This window comes from Carassius gibelio, chromosome A5, assembly GCF_023724105.1.
Source record: "Carassius gibelio isolate Cgi1373 ecotype wild population from Czech Republic chromosome A5, carGib1.2-hapl.c, whole genome shotgun sequence".
NCBI lineage: Eukaryota > Metazoa > Chordata > Actinopteri > Cypriniformes > Cyprinidae > Carassius > Carassius gibelio.
This window is the reverse complement of record NC_068375.1, coordinates 7,088,425-7,113,569: the sequence shown is the minus strand read 5'-3', so window position 1 is coordinate 7,113,569 and position 25,145 is coordinate 7,088,425. Positions and strand designations below refer to the sequence as shown.

Genomic DNA, 25,145 nt, shown 5'->3' with positions numbered 1-25,145 from the left:
TGTGTGTGTGTGTGGGTGTATATATATATATATATATATATATATATATATATATATATATATATATATATATATAGATAGATAGATAGATAGATAGATAGATAGATAGATAGATAGATAGATAGATAGATAGATAGAGTATTTAATAATTAATGATATACTTATAATGCCTCACATACTGTAGCCTACCAAACGAATTGGCTAGCTTGATTTCAAAGGACATCTAAACTATATATGGTTTTTATTATAGCGTGTTGTATTGTTATTGGACATACTGTAACTATGCCTGCGATCGCTAAAAAAAAAAAAAAAAACGTGTTCTTTATCCCCGCGATGAATACAAGGAAGTGAGCGCATATTGGATAGTCTACAGTATATAATGTTCCAGATATAATTGTTTGCGCTCTGCTTTAACACTGGGTTTTATTATAGGCATAAAACATAAATATTTGACTGAAACTTTTCTATTAAAATCTGTTTGCATTAACTTTTAACTTTTAACCCTCCGCTTTTGGCGCTCAGCCACCTACTTTGAAACTATCCACTGCGCATGCGCAAATCAAGAGAGCGGGCACCGTGGGAAATAGTTAGACCTACAACAACAAATAAAGAAAAAATGAGACAACGTAAATTTGATCCATTATTTCGTTTTGGTTTCCTTGTTTATTATATTTCCCATTTCGAGCTGAAAGCAACGAAACAAACGTCAGTTTTTCAAATTTGGTTCATACAGAAAAACAAAGAATCAACTAAATATTGATTCGTTATTTCGTTTTTGGTTTGCCAGATTTAATGGAATAATTGAATGATCGGATGATACACGGACCCTGGATAACAATCCTTTTCAGAATCACATATTGCATTGAAAATCCCCTCCTAGAAAACAAAACAATTCCACATTCTTTTAAATTACCAATATTACCAATCAACAACGAATCTTGCATTTTAGTTTGAATTATTTCCCCCCTTAAATTTACCATTTAAGACTTTAAGAAATGTTTGTTAGTACGCAAGAGAGACCGCGATGACACGCATTGTGGGCAGAGTTCAATTTCCTCCATAAACCGAAAGCGAAAGCACACATAAAAACGACGTTTTTGATGACATTTTACCAGAACCTAAAAAGCCATCACGTAAGTTCCTTAAAATGTTGTCAAATAGTAATTGTTTTGTTTAAAGAGAGCGACGTGGTCTATAAATATGTCTACATAATTTTTCAAGCTACAGACCTTACATGGTAAAAATGTATAGTTTTTATTATGCATTGGTTATAGACCGACACATGCGTGCGGCCTAAAAATGAGTTTACATGAAGTTAATACTTTCTCTAGAAAGGAATTTTCTAAATTATATCAAAGCACTTAAGTTTGATTTGAGTCTGTACTTTGTGACATAACTATAAACACAGCAGCAAAATTAAATAATTTTACAACACAACCCAATAATATGAAACCATAGTCAGAGGCCTTTTGGACACTGATAAAACATCTACTGTAATCTAATGAAATATTTGTCCTCAGGATTGTGGCTTGCATATAATATGTAATGATAATTCGTAGCTACTACCTTCATTTTACTTCCAGATGATAGTTATGTAGTTCAGTAACTGTCAAGTAATTGTGTATAATAGAGAATTGGTAAAGAAATTGGTCAAGTGTAAGTTACAGATTTTTTTTATTCAGATGAAGAGCATTTAAACTCTAAACGTAACCTGTGGTGAGAACACAGTTAAATCTCTCTCTCTCTCTCTAGAGCTGTGGTGTGCTTACTTTTATGTTTTGTTCTCATTTAAGCGTGGTAGAGCTTTTTTGGCCTAATTGATGTGCACTGTTGGACTGTATTGTTTTGTTTTTTTCATAATGTGTGAAAATGTTATGCATATTCTATACATTGTGTTTCCCAAAAGAGTTCACTGATTCTGTAAAGAAAGGAGGGAGCCACTGCCTCTACAATGAGTCTTCACAAGGAGAGAGATGATCAGACCCAGACAGTAGTGTCTGCAGTGTCCAGCTGTGTGTCTTTGAAGAGTATTGACTCCATGAGGGAACCTCCTGTACTGAGTGGTGGAACGGTGACCTCTGACACCAAGTAAGATGCTACAAAACAAACACAGTAACACAGAGATTTTAATTAAATAGTACTTTTATTCATATACTAGAAATCCATTATTTGGCTCAATGAATTGTTAGTTTAAACAATGCCTGTTCCAATGGCTCTTTCATAAAAGATGAACAGAAAGAAACAATGTTTAATTAAAAAAGCGACTGAGAAAAACTGTAATTAATACTTAAATTTAAACTTAAATGTAATGGGCTCATATCTGCATTGCAGTTTTCATCCTGGCCTGCAGGGGTCACTCTCAATGAGTACTGTGTCATGTTCCCTCCAGAACTGCAGAGGGCTCTTGCCATAGACAGTAAAAGAAATGGACACAGCGACCCCATTGGAACTCAATTGAGACAAATGAAGCCCGGTTTTAGCGTTTTTTAGCACTTCCGTTTCTGACGCGCAGACTCAAACGAAGCTTGACGACGTCAGCAACCTGTCTGGCAGATGTAAATCTTCTAGTAGCTGTGCGTGAAAACTGCCATCGTTAATCTTGCAGAGACGGCGAGTTTGAGCGGGGAGTTCTTTGACGTGAGTGAGCAGGAGTAAGTATTCTGATTAATTATTTTGTATAGTATTTTAAAATGTAACGCCAGTACGCCATATTAAGTTAATTGCCTGCGAGCTTCTCCTCCTGTCTGTACGGTAATGCGACAGAGAGCCGAGTGGTTATGACGCAATAGTTAGCCTATTTTTTACAAAAACTGTTTATACGGGGCCATAATGTAACATAGAAGGTAATGGAGTCCTTTATACATTGTCGTGTATCTTTAGAAATAAATAATGGACAAACAGAGTCTTTAAACGCCTCAGATGTAAAGTTATTCGCTGTCAAAGTGACGCCAAAATGAATGGGAGTCAATGGGAATGCTAACGCAAGTGAAGTTCTGCTAAAAGATGGCAGCCCCCACCCGACTTCAACTTCCGGTCGAGTTCCTTGCCCCTTGGCTCTTGCCCTATGAACTCTAGCCCTATGGTCCCTCCGCTCCTCCAGAGGGCGTCATCGCCCTGTACCATGTTCAGTTCTCTGCTCATCAGTGTTGATTCCTCACACCTGTGTTCAGAGATGTATAAAGTACTAGAGACCCATACTTGAGTAAAAGTACAAGTGCTCTATCAAAAAAGTGACTTGAGTAGAAGTTGAAGTGCTCTTTAAGCACCACACTTAAGTAGAAGTACTAAAGTATTCAACATTTTTTGTACTTAAGTATTGCAAGTAGTCTATTTTAAAATTTACTACTCAAGTACTATAAGTAAAAGTAGAAGTATTGTGTTATGTAGCTATTAAAGAAAGTAGTCAAAAGTTTGAACATATAGTTTTTACTATTTCAAATGATTAACCTAAAGGACAATCACAATTCCTTTGACTGTAACTTCTTGTAAACAAAGAACGGTTACTAGGGTTAGTTAGCCCAATTTATTATGTCATTAATAACTTACCCTCATGTTGTTTCAAACCCGTAAGACATCAGAGGGTCATTTAGAAGTTTTTGAAGCATCGAAAATACATTTTGGTCCAAAAATAGCAAAAACTACGACTTTATTCAGCATTGTCTTCTCTTCTCTGTCTGTTAAAAACAAAGCAGTTTGTGATATCTGGTTCGCAAACAAATAATTCGATGTAACCGGATCTTTTTGAAACAGTTCACCAAATCGAACTGAATCATTTTAAACGGTTCGCGTCTCCAATACGCATTAATCCACAGATGAATTAAGCTGTTAACTTGTTTAATGTGTCTGACACTCCCTCTGAGTTAAAACAAACCAATATCATTTCATTGACTCAAACAGTGCACTGACTGAACTGCTGTGAAGAGAGAACTGAAGATGAACACCGAGCCGAGCCAGATAATGACTCGTTCACTAGTCAAGAACCGTTTCTGTCAGACGCGTCCGATTCGTGAACCGAGGAGCTGATGATACTGCGCATGTGTGATTTAGCGTGAAGCAAACCGACACACAGAGCATCTGAACCGAACTGATTCTTTTGGTGATTGGTTCTGAACTGATTCTGTGTTAATGTTATGAGCCCAGGTGCAGTCAATGCCAATGACGCCATTGCGTCGAGCGCAAAAGCATCGGTGAACTGTTTTCTTTAACTGGTTTATTGAATCGAACTGTCAGAAAGAACTAACGTTACTGGTCACCCGAGAATCGATGCAACCGGTTCTTGACTCGTGAACGAGTCATTATCTGGCTCGGCTCGGTGTTCATTTCTGTCTTCACAGCAGTTCAGTCAGCACGCGCAGTCTTCTTAATCGCTTGATTCGCTCAATGATGTGCCAGCTTCATCAAACCTGCCATCTACAGTTCTGGCAGTGGTTTGTAATGGAATGATTCATAACATTATTATAATTGTAACGAGTAAGTAAAGTACAGATACCGCCTTTTAGTACTTAAGTACAGTAGTGAAGTAGTTCTACTTCGTTACTATACATCTCTGCCTGTGTTTGACCCTTTATAAGTCTGTTAGGGATGGGCAATACCACATTTTTTTCATGCGATATGATACCGATACTTTCTGTTACAATTTTAACGATACCGAGACCAATACCGATACTGCTTATAATTTTAAAAGTGTATGTGATATTTCAAAATAATCTTAATTTAGTATATATATATATATTTATATATATATATATTTATATATATATATTTATATATATATATATATATATATATATATATATATATATATATATATATATATATATATATATATATAAATTTGCAGTTACCATGGCTACAAGAACAATGATTTGTGGTGTTATTGTTAAAGCCATGGGTAATTTTCGTAAGGGAACCTGAGAAAAAAAAATGCGTGTTTGAGCCCATGTGAAAAAGTAGCACAGTTTACATATGATTTGCAGTTTATTTTAATAAATATCAAACATTCAATTCAATTGTGTGTTTTTATGACTGTAAGTCATTCTCCTCAAATGCTACTGATGTTAGAAAAGTGTATACCAATATCGCATGTAACTTTAGAGATGATACCTAAATTTGAGACTCTCGAACGTCCAACGTCAAGCCAACTTCATTTTTTCATAGTTTTCTTTTCTCTGCACCGGATTGGTGATGTCCTTTACCCAGGCATAGATGTCCATCCATCAATTATGAACATTCAGCCGCAAACATGAGGTGCGAGCGGTCGCGGGCGCGGATGGGAGAATGGTGCAGTCCAAACCCCTCCGAGATTTGGAGCCCTATGCAGCAGACTGCGTATTCTGCGTATACCGAGTGGCGGTACTGCTGTCATCTTTCGCGCAGGTCGCGACCGTGCATGCCGTGTTGTGATGGTTAATGGCACATTGCACTGCGCGCAAGCCGCATACTAATCGGTGTTAACGTCATACCACCGCGACCGCAAGACCTTTTCTTTTTAGATCATACACACACCGTCCAGATTGGCCTGCACACACTGCTTAAAACATTTAGTTATAAAGAAATTATAAATATAATTAAGTATCGATACTTTGCAGAAAATATCGATACCACAATAGAAGCTTCTGAGTATCGATATATTGATACTGCAGCATCGATGTGCACATCCCTAAAGTCTGTTTGTTCCCTGCTATTGTGTTCAGTCTTGAGCCTATGCTTCCTGTGTATCCAGTTGCTAAGTTAAGTTTGATTGTGCTTGTATTTTTGGACCCTTGTGTCTTTTTTTGTTTAATGGTAGCTAAGCTTGCTACGTTTATTTTGTACTTTGTTTTCTCTAGTAAAGATTATTGTTACTTTTTGAAGATTCAAGCCCCTTGGCCTTTTTTGGTCTTTTGCTCTTCCGCTCTTCGGATTAACAGTCTGGGAGTAGCTCAGTGAGTAAATTCACACTCTTAGAGAGAGACCCAGGTTCAATCCCCGCTTGAGGCAGCCTCGTTACATTGAATTTGTGCAAAAACCTGCAAAATAAATATTAAGTAAATCTACTTATTGTTTTTTTTTTTCAGTGTACCAGCATTTTGCCTGTTTATTTGTTCTATCTATCTGTTGCACTGTTAAATGTCTGCATTCAAGTCATACTGCAAAGAATGGATTATTTATAAGATCTTTAAGAATATAAAAATATTTTACCTATTTATTTATTCTCTTATATATTGTAGCCCTGATTAAAATCGACATTGTACATTAACATACTTAGGGATGCACCCAAATAAAAATTATTGGGAACAAAATGAAACGCTGGGCTGAATGCCGAATTTCAGTTGCCAAACATTCGGTGCATGCCTAGATGTACTATAATGTATTATTCATAAGAATTTTTTGTAACAAAACTGTTTTAGATGGCAATAAGTCATGCTAATAACATGCCATGAAATTTATGCATATTGTAGATGTGGAACCTCTGTATTGTTCTGCTAGACCTTTGAAAATAACAACAACACATTACAGTGTTTGTGATAACATCAACATTATTGACATTCATGTTTCCGCTAGAGAATTCAAAATAAACTTACTTAGCTCAGTGTCTTAAAGGTCCCATTTTTTGCGCTTTTTTGAAGCTTTGATTGTGTTTACAGTGTGCAATATAACGTGTTCATGTTTCGCGTGTAAAAAAACACAGTATTTTTCACACAATTCACCTATCTGTAATAAAAACGGGCTGATGTCCTATAAAGTCCCTCCTTCAGAAATACGTAACAATTGTGCCAGCGGTTCCTGTGTTGTGATTGGACAGCAGCTTAGAGCAGGCTGACCTCCTGGAAACGCGACTGGACTAGTTTTGGAGTAGTTTTGAGAAGCAAGTGGGCAAGAGGAGATGTACTTATAATCACAGGAGCATTTTTACTGATGAGATACGCATGAAAATGACATTCGATTTTTTTTTCACAGCCCCAACATCTAGTTGACAAAGCTAAACAGCATTGCCCTTTGTGTAATAAGTTACAGAAACTGTTAAATGCACCAACTTAAATAATAAAATACACTTACCAGTTGTGGTCCATAAACAACGCCTTCTCCAGACAAGGAGGGAACTGCTTCATCTTTCAAGAATAATCTTTGTCCGAATCCGGCATTAAACTGATTAAGATTGAGGAAGCTGTCCTCAGCAAAATGGGCTGCACATAGATTTACATGTGGATTATAACTTTCGGGAACAAAGTTAAACATAAATTGTAACCATTAATCTCCAAGTACAGCATCCCTGGGAAGCCCAAACAAAGGTGATCGGACTCAGAGATGAAAATAACAGCGTTTCGACGACATGGCTACAAACACAAGTGCAACCCTTTGTGTTTGTGTGAAAAGACATTCCTACACACATGCTGTACCTTAAAAAAAAAAAACTCAATCTGAGTTTTCAATGTGGTATGGAGTAAAAAGCCAAGAGTTACTGACTTTAAAAATATTGAATTTTTAATTTACAGATACTTTTTAATGTGATAAAATGTTGTGTATTGTGTTTCCTCAAACAGATCACTAATTCTGGAGAGAAAGGCAGGAGGCACTACCTCTACAATCAGTCCTTATGAGGAGGGAGATGATCAGACTCAGACAGCAGCATCTGCAGTGTCTTTAAAGAGTGCTGACTCTATGAGGGAACCCCCTGTACTGAGTGATGGAACAGTGACCTCTGACCCCAAGTAAGAACGTCTTTAAAACCACATCTAACAGGAGACTTTTCTGAAGTGCATTCCAATTCGCCTTAGGGCCAGGAGCCAGGGGCGTAGCCATCTTTTCAGAAGTGAGGGGGACAGAAATTATATCAGTTCTTATACTTTATACTCGTGAATGAGTCAATGTTTTGTTCATTATCTGGCTTGGCTCGGTGTTCATATTCAGCTCTCTCTTCACAGCAGTTCAGTCAGTGTACTGTTTGAGTACATGAATTACTCCGGGATATTGGTTTGTTTGAACTCTGAGGGAGTGTCAGCCACATTAAAAAAGTTAACAGCTTAAGTCATTTGTGGATTAATGCGTATTGGAGACGCGAACCGTTTAAAACGATTCAGTTCGATTTGGTGTACTGGTTCAATAAGATCCGGTCGCGAACTGGAAGAGAAGACAATGCTGAATAAAGTCGTAGTTTTTGCTATTTTTGGACTAAAATTCTACCTGACCCTCTGATGTCACATGGACTACTTTGATTATGTTTTTCTTACCTTTCTGGACATTGACAGTAGACCGTACACACAGTTTCTCTAAATCTAAATTATCTTAAACTGTGTTTCGAAGATGAACGGAGATCTCATGGGTTTGGAACGACATGAGGGTGAGTTATTAATGAGAGAATTTAGATTTTTGGGGGAACTAACCCTTTAAGACCTCAAATTGGTCAGAAAAGATAAAGAGTTCTGAGAAAATATGATCCTTGTCAGATCAATTTATGTTTAGTAGAGGCAGCTTGTAAAGTAATAGTAGCCACACACAAAAAAAACAGCTGCTGTGATGTCTTTTAATTGAAGAACAAAAGAAAAATGAGGAAACCAATAACTTGTGAGGTTTTAGGGTTGGTCTGCAGTGTATTTAATTTTTATGTTTGATTTTATGTGTTTGATAACATTTTGAATTTTTGTACATGTGAAGATCATAGGCGGAGTTTGGGTGGGGGGGTCTAGGGGGGGCAGAAGAGAGCCAATAATATTTTTTTTCTGAGCTATAAATAAAATATACCAATTAAATAATTAATATTCTCATATTTTTATATTATCATGTTATTTTAGTGTATATAATAAGTAGCATACGTTTTGGGATAAATTAATATCTATGACATTTAAGCTACATCCGCACGAGCCGTGACTCGTCATCATGATTCTTAACTTGTCTCAAAAGGCTACATGAGAGGACTCTCTTTTCATTATTTTCCTGCTTTAGCAAGGTAACTGAATAATTGAAATCCGTGGTATATTTTAATAAATCCCACAAATAAAAATGTGGTGGACTGAGTCCTGGACTGAGAATGGACAGGTGATTTTCACATGAAGCGTATATATCCCCCTTATTTCTCAAAACAGCTTATACTACTGTTTCAGCTATTAAAATGGTTCAGTTTTGTATGTAATGGCAAAGTTATTGTATTTTGTTTTGTTTTTTATTACGTTCGTTTGGAGAATTTTGTTCATTAAATATACGTTTTAGTTTTTCAAAGTAATGACCAGGCAGCCAGCAACGAGTAAGCCTATGTTTGATCAATTTAACCTTCTCAAATCATCATGACTTGCCTAAAATAGAATCTATAGGTATAAAAAGTTCAAGCATATAACAATGTTGAAACGTTAAACATAGACAAATGTGCACTATATCTAAAAGTTTGTGCGGAGATGCTTTGCGGGTCAAAGAGGTACTAGCATGATCACTTGCATTTTTTTCAGTGAATATGCCCTAATTTTTCCTTATAAAGGTAAGACTCGCAAAATACATAATTCGTAACTATGAAGATTCTTCTTTTTTTTGTTCACTCGCAATATCAACAAAACATTGTGCTTTTATATAAAAAAAACAGGACTGCTTCACAGAAATGAACTGAAACTCAGTGAGAAATAGAGAGCTTTAAATTACTACTTAACGAAATAATACAAATCAAAAACAAAAACTCTTTCATTATAATCCTAAATGTAATCATAATCGGAAAGTTGCACTTCTCTCTGTTTAATAAGGAGATGCCAGTTGGAAATGGCAACTTTATCCTTGCCACACAGTCTCAAAAGACACTTTATTAGTAAATAAATAAAAATAAAATAAAAAATAAAAAAAAATCTCCTTACTGTTTTCCACTGACACATTTGAGTAATTACTTTTTCTGTATGGAGCTAAAAGAGTCTCAATAAAGATAAATGCACACACTACATTCACATAATGCACATAGGATTCATACATGCAATCATATGATTCATAAATACACACACAGGATACACAAATGCACACAAAGTTTACAATTGCACACACAAAATTTAAAAAGAACAGAAGATTCACAAATGCATACAAAATTCAGAAATCCACACAAAGTTCAGAAATAAACACAATTCAGATATGAAAATACAGATGTTTACATTACAATTCAGCTTTATTTTTTATTATTTTTTTTACAAAATATAAATTTAAAAATGTCTCAATACATATAGCCCAGTGACTGCAGAAAAAAAGTTAACCATGGTTTCATAAATTTGCAATAGGCAATTATTTCATTTTATTGAAATAATTTAATGAAAGTAAAAAACATTTTACACCTTTTTGAATATTTAAGTATATCTAAATATTATTTTGTTTGCAATATAGAAGTCACTTTAATTATAATATTCGGTCCCTACATGAAGAGAGAGTCAGTGGTCTGCTGCCAGAGGAAAGTGAGTCTCCGACTGTGCAAAGTGAGTCGCCGGCTGCGTGAGGAAAATGAGTCGTTCGCTGAGGAAAGTGAGTTGATCGCTGCGTGAGGAAAGTGAATCGTTCGCTCAACTTCGCTGCGTGAGGAAAGTGAATCGTTCGCTGAGGAAAGTGAGTCGTTCGCTGCGTGACTCGTGAGGAAAGTGAATCGTCGATGAGGAAAGTGAGTCGTTTGCTGCGAGAGGAAAATGACTATCCGGCTGCAAAAAGTGAGTCTCCTGCTGCGCAAAGTGGGTGGTCCGCCTGCGCAAAGTGAGTCGCCGGCCGCGTGAGGTAAGTGAGTCATTCACTGAGGAAAGTGAGTCATTTGCTGCGTGAGGAAAGTGAGCTGTTCACTGAGGAAAGTGAGTTGTTCGCTGATTGGCTTATAAGTAAACAATCCCCCACGTGGAGTGCGTTCTTGTGATTGGCTAAAAGAAGGGAGATATCTGATTGGTTGCTGATCATTCCCTGTTTAAAAAAAAGCATTTGTGTATTGAGCAGGAGTCAGGGGAGTCTCAAAATTCACACACAATTGAAAATTGTCCAGAAGCAAATAAAAAAATCTGGGACTGTTGGACCTGCAGGCTGAAATGCAGAGCTGTAGTTCTGCTACTCAAGAAATATGTTTCTCAGTCATGAGGAGAATAACAAAGTGGCTATGATCTAGCACACATAAAACTACTTGATAGAAGAGATAAAAGAAAAAATGTGGTCATCTATGCAATTTTTTTTTACTCTTTGTACAGTACGGCAGTTATTGTTCATTCTAAATGTATTTTAATGTAAAATATGAGTTACGCAAATACATGAAATGTAGAACATATAGAAAGAAGTGCTCATGGCTCTGTCTTTGGAAAAACTATTTCACAGAGATATCAGTAGTATTGTTAGTGATACTCACCTTCAGTCATAAAAAAGATAAATCAGTAAATACATATTAAAAAATATGCTGTCTTCATGATGTTTGTATATTAATTTGAAAACTGAATGTGAAATGATTGCGATATAAAAGAATAATCAAAAACTGTACTGTTAGGTGGGATTAACCACAATTATTTTTTTTAAAATGAAAAAAAAAAAGAAAGTTCAGTGAATTAGTACATTTTAATCAATTGACAGCACTAATTTAAACATTTTTGTTCATGGTGTTTTCATTGTCTGTTTAATTATTTTTTTAAAGAGTGAAGAGGGACAGTCGGATCAGATCTGTAAACTATGAGACCAACATCACACAAACAGCCCTGCTAAATAAAACTGAACACCTGCAGAAACCAGTAGATGATGAACTACAGAGATTCAAAGACCAATTCAAAACCAGCATGAAGAACAAGTATGAGAATTTATTTGAGGGACTGAAACTCCAGGAGAATGAATGCCTCCTGAACAGGATCTACACACAGCTCTACATCATAGAGGGAGAAAGAGAAGGAGTGAATGAAGAACATGAGGTTTTACAGATGGAGAAAACAGCCAGAACACAACACTCACAAGACACTCAAATCTACTGCAATGACATCTTTAAAGCCTCATCTGAACAAGAATGTGAGGAGAAAGACCAAATCAAGACTGTTCTTACTAAAGGCATCGCTGGAATCGGGAAAACTGTCTCTGTGCAGAAGTTCATTCTGGACTGGGCCGAGGGAAAAGCCAATCAGGATGTAGATTTCATGTTTGTGCTTCCATTTCGAGAGCTGAACTTGATCCGAGATCATCAGTACAGTCTTCACAGACTTTTGCTGGACTTTCATCCTGAACTTCAAGATCTGGACTCACAGATTTATGAGGAGTGTAAAGTTGTGTTCATATTTGATGGTCTGGATGAAAGCAGAATCACACTGATGTTTTCAGATGATCAAAAAATTTGTGATGTGAATGAGACTTCATCAGTGTCTGTGTTGATGGCAAACCTCATCAAAGGAGAGTTGCTTCCCTTTGCTCTCATCTGGATCACCTCCAGACCAGCAGCAGCCAATCAGATCCCCTCCGAATACATCCACCGTCTGACAGAAATTCAGGGATTCAATGAGTCTCAGAAGGAGGAATATTTCAAGAAGAGAATCAGTAACCAGGACCAAGCCAGCAGAATCATCTCACACATCAGAAGAGCAAGAAGCCTCCACATCATGTGCCACATCCCCGTCTTCTGCTGGATCTCATCCACTGTGCTTCAGAAGCTCCTGGAAGAAGATCTGAGTGCAGAAATCCCTCAAACTCTGACTGAAATGTACATCCACTTCCTGCTGATTCAGATCAACATGAAGAACCAGAAGTATGAAGAGAGAGATCCAGAGAAACTCCTGCAATCCAACAGAGAAGTGATTGTGAAACTTGCTGAAGTGGCTTTCAAACAGCTGATGAAGGGCAATGTGATGTTCTATGAGGAGGACCTGATTGAAAGCAGTATAGATGTCACTGATGCCTCTGTGTATTCTGGGATTTGCACTGAGATCTTTAAGGAGGAATCTGTGATTCATCAGAGGAAAGTCTATAGCTTCATTCATCTGAGCATTCAGGAGTTTCTCGCTGCTTTCCATGTGTTTAAGTACCACATTGGCATCAGTACAGAAGCATGTTTAGATTCACTGCATAATCTGCAAAAAAGAGGAGTAGAAAAAGCCCTTGAGAGTGAGAGTGGACATCTGGATCTGTTCCTGCGGTTCCTGCTGGGCGTCTCACTGGAGTCCAATCAGAGACTCTTACAGGATCTACTGACGCACACAGAGAACAGCTCAGAGAGCATCTGGAGAACCACACAGTACATTAAAGAGAAGATCAAAGATGGTCATGGACTCTCCACTGAAAGATCCATCAGTCTGTTCCTCTGTCTGCTGGAAGTGAAAGATCAGACTTTGTCTAGAGAGATTCAGGAGTTTGTGAAATCAGACAAACATTTAGAGAAGAAACTCTCTCCTTCTCACTGCTCAACAATCTCCTACATGCTTCAGATATCAGAGGAGGTGCTGGATGTGCTGGACCCCATGAAATACAACACATCAGATGAGGGCAGAAGAAGACTGATTCCAGCAGTGATCAACTGCAGAAAAGCTCTGTGAGTGTTACAATGACAAAATCGTATGTTTGTGCAAAGTGACTATCCTCTCTGAAAGGTCTGTCTGCATTATCATGTATATTTTAAATTCTTTTGTGTGTAAACAAGCTTGGCAATAAAGCTCTTTCTGAGTTCTAAATTATAATTTATGAGGTTCACAATAATTTCCACAATACAACAGTAACATATACATGTATAACATATACATTTTGATAAGAGTACAGTCAGGTTTATATTTTGTTCACTGAAAATTTTGTTTTAATCTCTTTCAGTCTTGCTGGCTGTAATCTAACTGCTCAATGTTGTGAAGCTGTTTCATCAGCTCTACAAGCCCCTAAAATCTCTGCGAGAGCCCTGAGAGAGCTGGATCTGAGTAACAATGACCTGCAGGATTCAGGAGTGAAACTGCTCTCGAATGGACTGAAGAGTCTAAACTGTCAGCTGCAGATACTGAGGTTTGTGAACACAGTGGTGCATTCACACCCATCACCACTCAAATATGGGAATATTTTTTTTACAGTGGCAAATAATTTTCCATTCTTGCTATTTCTCACATGATTTATTAGAAACTGTTCAAACATAATGTGTGTGTGTGTGTGTGTGTGTGTGTGTGTGTGTGTGTGTGTGTGTGTGTTTTTTTTTACATGTGATGCCAGCTGTTTTATTTTTACTTAAATTTTAGTTTGGCTCCTTGTTCAATCTGACTCCCATTTCTAGTGATCATTAAATTGAAAATAAGTGATATTTCTAATTAAAAACTGATCACAAATATTCATTGTTTATTCATTTACATATTTGATTATTCTAGAAATCCATTACTTTGAATTATTCATTCATTAAGAAACCAGTATCATTTAGCAATTCACTTGGCCAACAGTGAATGCACGGTACAAACATGCCAGTTCTGTACTTACTCAGAGGATACATGGTGATTTTAATACAAGTAGGCTGCACCATGCTGGCACATAACAAAAAGTGTACATTTTTTCTATGATCATGAAAACTGTAACTTGTTTAGCCGGTGACTGTCAAAAATCAAAATGATGTTCCCCATAGTCCACTCATTGGTACTTCAGTATGATCTCTCCTGAACACAGATTTGCGAAAACACCAGACTATGCTATAATCTACTAAAATAGATTATATTACAAAGTAGTGTTTTGTCACTTTGCCTATATACTCAGACCAGAAACAAAAAAATCTTCAAATCATTTGTACTGTAAAAACATAAAATACCTTTTGGTTTTTTCGTTTCTCGTGACTCAGGGTTGCACCTGGCTGGAGATAGGAAAACATTTTCACAGTTTAAATTGATTCATCCAAAGCTTTTTTCTTAAGTGAGACAGTAGTATAAATTGATCACCAATTCTGTCAGCTGCTCAGTGGACAATAACACTCACTTGTTTTGGCATTGTGCACATACAGTACACAGATTTATATTTATTTATTTCTTTATTCTTATTTTGCAATTGACTTCAACATTCTGTGGAGAGACTGACATATAAAAGCTTCCTAAATGTTAATGTGTAATTGTAATGCAACATAATATATTTCTCTCCGTAGGTTGTCAGGCTGTATGGTGACAGAGGAAGGCTGTGGTTATCTGTCTTTAGCTCTGAGTTCAAACCCCTCACACCTGAGAGAGCTGGATCTGAGCTACAATCACCCAGGGCTGGCAGGAAACCAGCTGCTCAAACACAAACTGGAGGATCCAGACTGTCAGCTGCAGATACTCAAGTATGTTTATGATACGTTTGTGTGCATGCTTATATATATATATATATATATATATATATATATATATATATATATATATATATATATATATATATATATATATATATATATATATATCTTCATCTTCTGCTCACCAAGCCTGTAAAAGCAGTAATATGGTGAAATATTTGTACTATAAAAAATAGGGGTTTTCAATTTGAATATATTATAAAATGTCATTTATTTCTGTGATCAAAGCTGTATTTTCAGCATCATTACATCCATGCTTGGTGAGCGGAAGAGACTTCTTTAAAAACATAAACAAATGTCACTGGTAGTCTACATTGTACGAAATAATAATAATAATTAACTTTTGTAGCTACAGTATTAAGAGGTTGGATGTTGTAGATATTGATAAATAAGTCATTAGATCAATCTGAAATGTGATTGCCAGTGATTTTGTTTCTCTGACAGTTTTTAAATGTCTGCTGTGTTTAAATATTTGTCTAGTTTGAATCATGGAGAACGTTCCAGGATCAGACCAGGACTGCAAAAATGTAGGTCTTCACACAACACTCATATGTATGCAGCATCACTTAAAAACTGTCCATGATTCAGTTCTGATCTCTCCTCTTGTGTTCAGACGCCTGTGATCTCACACTGGATCCAAACACAGCAAACACTAAACTCATCCTGTCTGAGGACAACAGGAAGGCGACGCTTGTGGAAGATCATCAGCTGTATCCTGGTCATGAAGAGCGATTTGAGCACTACGAGCAGGTTCTGTGTGTTGAGAGGCTGACTGGACGCTGTTACTGGGAGGCTGAATGGAGCGGCTGGGTTGACATAGCAGTGACGTATAAAGGCATCAGCAGGAAAGGAAGAAGTGATGACTGTGATTATGGACTTAATAATAAGTCCTGGAGTTTGAGTTGCATTAAGGGCAGATACACTGTCTGGTACGATAAAATCAGCATTGATATTCCTGTGCCTCTACCACAATCTAACAGAGTTGGTGTCTATCTGGACTGGTCAGCTGGCTCTCTGTCCTTCTACAGCATCTCTGACACACACACACTCACACACTTACACACATTCAACACCACATTCACTGAACCCCTCTATGCTGGGATTGGGGTTTTTTATAATAACTGCTCTGTATGTCTGTGTCAGATTTAGCAATCTACAGGAGAGACCAACAAAGATCACACACCACGTCTCTGTCTCACCTTACCTTAGAGTTTCAAGTTGTACACAAACACATCCATGATATACATAAATGTTTTTACTGATCCAGTAAAGTCTATAAAACTCATAAATGTATAGTAATCTGAATGGAGACTGGTTACAATGTCAGCTCTGGAGTAATACGTTTAGAAGCTTGAATTATTTAATTATATACTTATAGACTATATATATATTTATTTATAAATTGTTGGAGTGTTTTTAATTGAACAGAAAGACAGTGGATAATAATATTGTGAGAAACTCATGTATTAATATATAAAAAGCAATATAAAAACATTTAAAAAAAAATGCTGATTGTTTTGTCTGATCTGTTACATTCTGCAGTCAATTTTTTTATTTTTATAAATAGTTTCATTAACACTATAATTGTATCACTTTGATCTTAAGATCAAATACATTCTGTGAAAACTGATTAAAGGACTGATAAAGTGTTGAATACACATTGGTTTTACAGTGAATCTGGTGAGAAAGATTGAGTTTCTGGAAAACACTGTTGAACTGGAAAGCAGTTTAAGACACATAAATTAACAAATTTTAAGCAATAGATTTGCTTGCAACATATAATCATTACTGTTAGTAGTGTTCACTGTCTATTCTAATACATGACATTAACTAACTGCTTGATTTTACCATACATTTCTGCCATATGGACATCAACTTGAGATCACCAGGCACCATTGATAAGATATTACTAAATGTAATGTAGAAGCTTTATTTGTCTGTAAAAACATATTTATCTTTTTAATTTTTTTTATTTTTTATTTATGATTTGTGAGTAATGAGTAATGAAAAGCGCTTTACAAATAACCTTTAATTTAATTGAATCCTAAATTATATTGTGAACATGAAAATATATTTAATAAATATTTGAACGTACACAGTATGCTACTGACTTTATATTATAAAGCAAGATTTGCCCCTTGAATAGCCCACATTTTGCAATATTGCAATACTAATGTCTCAATCAGACAGTAGAGGACAATATAAGAAAGTCTTTTTTTCCCCACCCCCCGCCCCCCAGACTCACACAACACATATATTTTAATAATTTTTTTTTTAGAAAATATAGGGTGTGGCCATAACTATAGATTCCACTGCTACAGTAAGGCTGAATTCAGAATTCAGTTCAGTGTTATTCTGATAATGTTTATGACTTATGTAACTTTTATTGACCTATGGGCTTGACAGCAAGGGCAAAGCCACATACAGGTGCTTCTCAATATAAACAATGCCGAGGAAAAGTTCATTTATTTCAGTTATTCAACACAAATTGTTAATCTCATGTATTAAATAAATTCAATGCACACAGTTGTGATGATTTTGGCTCATTTTTAACAAAAACCCACAAATTCACGAACTCAACAAATTAGAATATGGTGACGTGCCAATCAGCTGATCAACTCAAAACACCTGCAAAGGTTTCGTGAGCCTTCAAAATGGTCTTTCAGTTTTATTTACTAGGCTACACAATCATGAGGAAGACTGCTGATCTGACAGTTGTCCAGAAGACAATCATTCACACCCTTCACAAGGAGGGTAAGACACAAACATTAATTGCCAAAGAAGCTGGCTGTTCACAGAGTGCTGTATCAAAGCATGTTAACAGAACGTTGAGGGGGACAAAAAAAGCAATCAAGCAAACTGGATTCAAGAATTTTAGAGAACTTCACAAGGAATGGACTGAGGCTGGGGTCAAGACATCAAGAGCCACTACATACAGACGTGTCAAGGAATTTGGCTACAGTTGTCATGTTCCTCTTTTTAAGCCACTTCTGAGGCATCTAACCTAGGCTAAGGTGAAGAAGAACTGGACTGTTCCCCAGTGGTCCTAAGTCCTCTTTTCAGAAGAGAGAAAGTTTTGTACTTCATTTGGAAACCAAGGTCCTAGGAAGGGTGGAGAAGCTCATAACCCAAGTTGCTTGAAGTCCAGTGTTAAGTTTCCACAGTCTGTGATGATTTGGGCTGCAATGTCATCTGCTGGTGTTGGTCCATTGTGTTTTTTGAAAACCAAATTCACTGCACCCATAAATGAACTTTTCCTCGACATTCTAATTTATTGAGAAGCACCTGTACAGTAAGGGCAATGCATCGTAAAAGTTTTTAAAGATTCTGAAATAATTTTAAACAGAGTAAATATATCTCTGGTAAATATCTTTCTGGTAAAAAGTGGTTAAGTAGTTGGATTGTTGTAATCTTCCACTTTTATGCTGCTATTTAGACTTTTTCCAGATCCTGGGAGGGTATGTAAACTTCTGAGCATAAGTGTATGCAGATTCCTAAACAATGTATCTTTTGTATATTAGCCAAAATCACAAGGGTATAATTATCTCCGAGCAGAGATTCAGTTGAATGAACTTGACCATACACAATTCATTATTGTTGTTCAATATCCTTTCATGTCTTGATACTCATCAAAATGTCTTTTGGAATAAACTAAAGTGCAATTTCCTTAAACTTAATATAGCCAGTGACCAAAGCCAATCCCCCATTCCAATCCCCCATTCAAGTTAAATAATACTAAAAAGCCCATAACTTATGACTGACTTATATAACAATAGAATGAATGCTAAGTTTTTAACACTATGTGAGACTCCTATACAGATAGATATACATGTAGCCTACTTCAGATGAATCAGGAAACCTACTTCCCCACTACTGTCACTACTTCCTCATCAAATACTATAAAACATTCGGCCACTTTATGAGCTGAACGCAGAGACTTCAGGTTTGTGGTACATTCACCGTGGTGCACTGATTAAAACATGATGCAGTTTGCCTTCATCACTTTTTTTCTCTTCACTTCTACCCTGACTTCAGGTAAGAGAGAGTTTAAATATTAAATAAAGCTGGCTATGACATATGCACATGCAATAAATAATTTAAATGCAAAATATTACCAAAAAAAGAAGTTCGGAGTTAAATTAGTCTTCAAAGCTAAAGACTGCAAGGTTTCCCAAAGGCAGTCGATTCTCTGCTATTTTCAAGGGATATAAGTCAAGTATTTCATAAGTTTCCATATTATTTACATAGAAATACTTCACATGTTCTGGCTCCTCTATAGGATGGGCAAGAACTGTAGACCTTCAGCTCACAGAAGTGCAAACGGTGAGTGACCGATGATTGAAAAACTACTACTTGCATGTACAGTAAAATTCAGATTAAAAATATATATATATATTCTGTGTGGATCAGTAGCAAATAAGTGTACATTGTTCATAAAATGAGAGTACCACTACTATCCCATTACATTGCCTACATTTTGATTTATTTTATAAACTGGCATGGCAGCATACACCGGGTCTAAGTGCATTTATATTTAATAGTTTACTTCATAGAAACATACATGCTTTTAACAACACAAGCACGCATTGCATTTGCTATTGTTTCTGCAGGAGACTCTGGGTAATTTCTCCTTTTTCTTCTTCTTTTAATAACTAGTTTTCTCTTTCAACTACTTCGTGAGAAACCAAGTCACTTGAAGAGATTACTCTTTGTTTTCTCCCCTATGGAAAAAAAGGGAAATTGAACATTTAGAGAGGAACTAGACTAGGGTGTGTGGAAGTCAACTAAACTTCTTTTTTTAAGATTTATCAAAGGTCTTATTTACTACACCAACTTAACCACTATATATATCTAAAGATGTAAAATAATAGATCACATCAACATATGAACCTTAAAAGCAGATCTGAGAATATGTAAATTTTCACACTTCCTTCGTTCTCTAAAGAGGGGTTTCTCTTTTACCCATACAACCCTAAAAAAGAGGTTGTGAGAGTTTGTGGTTTTATGTTAGAAACAGTTTCACATTGTCATGCCGCCTAAGCATTGAAATGCACAAATATTGAAATTTGCTTGAATATCTAGTCAGGTTTTATTCATATTGCATCAAATCTTGCATATAAATGTAACTTTGACAACTGTAGGTCAACATGGTATTCCACTGTCCTCCTCCTTTAGATGGACAACATGTGCACCGACTGCAAAAAGACTGTCCAGCTGCTGACAGAGATCCTCTCCAGTCAAGACTCACAGGTGAAACTGTGTTTGTGATATTTACTAACATGTCAATTCTATTGAAAGTTATTTGAGCCCTCTTGGTAAATAATTTCAGTCCATTTCAGTTTGAATTGCACATTTGCTCTATTTTTTTATATGCCAACCCAAGTAAAATCCTCCATTGCAATACAATCTCATGGCATATTTGTTTTCTGTTTTAGAGAAGCGAAACAAGATTTTCAAACAAGAAAGCTAGTTTCACTTTTTAATGGCAGCTACAACAAGTTGCTTTGATTAGAAACTTCAGCTAAACTACATGTTTTATGAGAATGATTCAGAGTTGTTCATACATTGATCTTGAATTGTTCCCTCTTCACAGCATCTTATTGAGAAATCTCTGGACAAGTTTTGTCATGAACACCCCGCCATCCCTTTGTGTATGAATGGAGCAAAGACATACGTACATTTGGTTATCAGACATTTCAGTGCATTTGCAGTGAGTACTTCTCGGTTTAACATCATGACAGTGAGTGATTCAGAACAATTTCAGGGGATTCACGTATTAGGCAGAATATAACTGACTACAGTGGAGAAGTCTAAATACTTAACATTTCTTAACATGAGTAATATATGTTCTTGCATAGAATACATACAGTGAAAAACACTTGTTTTTTCCCTCATTGCAGAATCAAAATGATGACATATGCTCAGTGCTGGGACTGTGTGGCGGTCAGTCCGAGAGAAAAGCCCCGTCTCAGCTCACTGTTGGCCTGAATGAGCAGGGCTCGCTCTATTCAAAGCCCTCAAGAGGAACTAGTCATGAGGTATGTGTTAGACAGATTAATGGGTTTAGATTTGGATTAAACATCACTTTGCAACAACAAAAACAAAACATATCAAAGGTTTTGAGTCAAAACTCTGATTTTAGGTAAGCATGAAAAAGAAATAATATAAATCTAGCAACCATTTTTTCTCCTCTATCCACCATCAATGAGTGTCTCATTCCTTGGGTTGCTTAAACACTTGGGGACTAAAGACTTCCAATCGACTTCTTGATCACATTTATTAGGGCTGACGATGCAACCAAAATCTTAATCCAAGATAATTGAACCCTGCGCCCTCAATCGGACCCACATCTGTATTCAATATTGCATCATCATAATTATTGTTAAAAAGTTGTGAAGCACAAAACTAGGCATATATGGTATCTTTTAAAAGCCTAGAATCTCAGGTTTGTATAAACCCAGTCACTTTTGCATTTGTTACATGTATGTTGTCTGAATTATGAAAAAACATAGAAATCATATTCAGTTTCATATTTATATCACACAAACTCACCAAAACATAACCGAGTCCCATATCTAATGAAAGCTCTCATTCTCCAGAATATCAGTCTGTAAGGGTGAGCTGTTGGAATAATAAAATGCATTTAGATCTCAATTAAAAAAAGTGCCCCCTGTCGTGTGTCGTGCCTGACAATGCCCTTCTGCGGTGGTTTAATTCATGCATATTTAACATGACTCAAATTGTACTGTTTTTCTTAGGTTCAAGTCAATCCCCTCTGTACCTTCTGTATGTTCTTCATAAAGACAATAGAGAGCATGCTGCCAAAAGAGAGAACTGAAGTAAGGTCTCTTCTGTCGGAAATCTAGTTCACATTTTAAGAAGCAAAATTTTCATAATGTCATTGATCAGCAAAATGCCTGACTATAAACTGCTCCTGGGTTATTGTTCATTTTGCTTGCCCGACTTGTAGGCGGCTATAGTGAATCTTCTGGAGAAAATCTGTGACTATTTGCCCTCACAATACAAGGACAAGTGTGACAACTTTGTAGAGACGTATGGAAAGCAGCTGATTGACCTGCTGTTGTCCTCCCTCCCTCCTCATGCCATCTGCACTGCGCTGGGCCTGTGTATCTTCCCACAGACGCCACTGTCAGGTGAGCAACGGGAACGAGCATCAACTCATATCTCACAATCATGCCTACACTCTACTGACAGTAAGGTTTCGAGGTGGAGCTTCATGATCTCTTTTTCCTCTAAAAATTGCTTGTTTTCATGTGAATCACATCATGCAAATGAATGCAAATCTCCACCTCATAAAATAGTTGTGTTTTCTCATGACATCAGGATAATAGCCTATCGAAGCCGTTTCAGCCATTGAATTAAAAAAAGAAAGAAAGAAAAAAAAGTAATTGGACTTTTTATTGCGCAATTGCGAATTTACATCTCACATGAACTCTCAATTTAAATTGTTTTTTTTCTCAGAAATAAACATAAATATAGCCTCAATTTTTTTATTCAGTGGTAGAAACGGGTATCCATACTGACCACAGGCTTATTGCAACAACAAAAAAATTTTAATAAATAAACAATTTAAAAAATAAAGTTGGATATTTACAAAAGAGGACTTTTTTGTGTACTTGAAAACAAACGTTCAACAAGTAGATAAATCAGTAACACATGCAATGTAAAAAATAATAATAATACTACTAATAATAATAATAATTTGTACAGATAATTTGCTACCAGTACATTATCTATTCAGGCATTTTCTAGTCATCTATTTGGGTATCCAGGCCCCAAGATGTGGAACAAACTGCCCTTATCTAATTATCTACTGTATCAGAACAGCGACTACAGTGCCTGAGTGTAAAATCTATCCGTACTCCTGCTTTTAAAATCTGGTGATTGTCTGTTTTAATTTGTGTGATGGACATACGCAATTTTGTCCAGCACTTTGGTCAACCAAGATTTGCTTTGTAAATAAATCACTAAAAAACTATTCCTTACATTCTGTGTTTATTTCCATTAACCCTAAAACATAACACATGCATGCACACTGTGCTGATGACAAACACTGCATCATCTGGGCTTCTTCAAAACATTGAATTCAAACTATATTCTAATGTTGTGGAAAGTTTGTTTTTTTTCAGGCCAGAGCATGAATAATGTGATCATGAATAATATGTATTTTGTGTGTCTTCAGTGCAAAACGACTGTGATTCCTGTAAGACACTGGCGATCCTCTCCCAGTTTCATTTGGGTCACAATGCAACTGAGATCCAGACCTCTGACCTGCTCCAGAAGATGTGTCACCTGCACCCTAATGCTATTCCTCAAGTAATGGCCCACTCTATATAAGTTGTCGTTAACTAACTTCTATAAGTAAATTTGTTCGGTAGAATGTACTAATGTTAATATTGCATTGTAAAACACTTTGATGCCTGTTGAGGTTAGGGACAGGTTTGGTGGTATAGTTAGGGTTAAGGGTCAACAATGTAATTAATATAAGTAATGTAACTTTAACTACTGTGTGCAAACATAAAAATGTATAATGCACTTATTGCATACATACATTTTTCTCATTGTACTTAGTTTTAAAGACACATGAAATGAGAGCATATTCTTTTAAAAATCGAATTGAGCAGTGAATTCAAAGATGTGCAGAATACACCTGCGGTGATCTTTAAAAGTGACACATGTATTACTAAAAAAGCAGTAGTCGGACTCTTTGAAGTGTTTCTCCTTTTTCTGTTCCAGTGCGAAGTGTTCGTGATGCTCCATGGCCACAGGATCCTGAAGAGCGATGGGAAACATCCTCCCATCACTGCATGCGAGGTAATAACTACTCTCTAGAATTAACTTCACTTCTGGGCTGTCGAACAGTTTGTGTGTTTCTAGAGAGTCTGACGTGAGAAACTCTGTGTTTTAACAGGAAGATTTCCTTTGCCAGGGACCCAAGTGAAAGTGATCAAACAAACTAGATCCAAAAACCAACAACCTTACTTTCCTTGATCAAGCTTCTTCTCTGCGCTTTCCGAGAGGACTTTGAGACAATCACTGTTCAGTCTGTCTCAAATGAGCTTAATGTGCCACACTGGGTAAACATTTAATACAAACCTACTACAATTAATAACATAGGAAATCCTAACACTGTGTGCATTATATAAAATCACTGCTTCCTCATTTTTGTGTTGGGATGATGCAGAAATAAACTATTAAACAGATTAACATTTTAAGGCATTGTAAGCAGTTCATTGGTAGAAAAGCACTTGTGATTTTTTTACGATTTTTATTTTTATTAAACTCTCTTGACAGTGACTTTTTTTTTTGTCAAAGCCTTTTACAATTATCTTCACTTATTAATGATTTAACAATTAACCGTGAGCCGGCTGTAAATCGATTCAAACCGGTTGAGATGCTAAACAATTTGCTGTTCATTTAGGGGCAGGAGTTTAGATGAAAGCATGTCTGACAGGAACTTACTGGCTTTAGAAATGTTTAATGCTATTTTTTTATTTTCATCTTGCCTCTGTAAAATGCACATTAAAGTTCATAAGTGCAGCGCTGCTTTGTTTACTGCGGAAACCAGTGAAATTATTTAAATTAAAAAATATTAATGTAGCATTTATGCAGCATCTTTGTTTGGATCATGATTAAAATGCAGTGGTTGCTTTGAAAAAAAGAAAAGAGCACAGAGAAAACCCTTTTTTTGTTTATATGAAGAGATGTATTTTATTTGTGTTACTTATTTGATTTGGGGCTTGTTTTAAGATTTCTATTTAGTTTTGTTATTTACATTTACATATTCTATTACATTTAGTCATTTAGCAGACATTTTTATCCAAAGCAATAAATGAGGACAGTCAAAACCGACAAAAGAGCAATGATATGCAACTGCTCTATAAGTATATTAGTGAATCATCATCCCTATCAATAAAAC

General features: G+C 36.2%; 2 protein-coding genes across 3 annotated transcripts; both read left to right on the top strand.

Moving 5' to 3' along the window:
• The first annotated feature begins 1,064 nt into the window (after positions 1–1,064).
• Positions 1,065–17,063, top strand: LOC127990573 (NLR family CARD domain-containing protein 3). 2 transcript variants are annotated; one of them, XM_052591506.1, is made up of 8 exons: positions 1,065–1,133; positions 1,907–2,088; positions 7,524–7,691; positions 11,591–13,459; positions 13,732–13,914; positions 15,023–15,196; positions 15,686–15,732; positions 15,819–17,063. In XM_052591506.1, exons 2-8 carry the CDS (start codon positions 1,952–1,954, stop codon positions 16,352–16,354), a joined length of 3,114 nt encoding a protein of 1,037 aa, XP_052447466.1. In that variant the 5' UTR covers positions 1,065–1,133; positions 1,907–1,951; the 3' UTR covers positions 16,355–17,063. The 2 variants fall into 2 exon arrangements, with proteins under 2 accessions (XP_052447466.1, XP_052447467.1); XM_052591507.1 differs by lacking the exons at positions 1,065–1,133; positions 1,907–2,088; positions 7,524–7,691 and adding an exon at positions 8,680–10,701 and having other exon boundaries at positions 15,819–17,062.
• A 2,033-nt stretch (positions 17,064–19,096) lies between these two features.
• On the top strand, positions 19,097–24,766 carry LOC127990540 (prosaposin). The gene is made up of 10 exons (XM_052591504.1): positions 19,097–19,240; positions 19,485–19,528; positions 20,381–20,455; positions 20,799–20,915; positions 21,106–21,243; positions 21,964–22,044; positions 22,176–22,359; positions 23,409–23,542; positions 23,963–24,040; positions 24,138–24,766. Exons 1-10 carry the CDS (start codon positions 19,186–19,188, stop codon positions 24,165–24,167), a joined length of 936 nt encoding a protein of 311 aa, XP_052447464.1. The 5' UTR covers positions 19,097–19,185; the 3' UTR covers positions 24,168–24,766.
• The last annotated feature ends 379 nt before the right edge of the window (positions 24,767–25,145 follow it).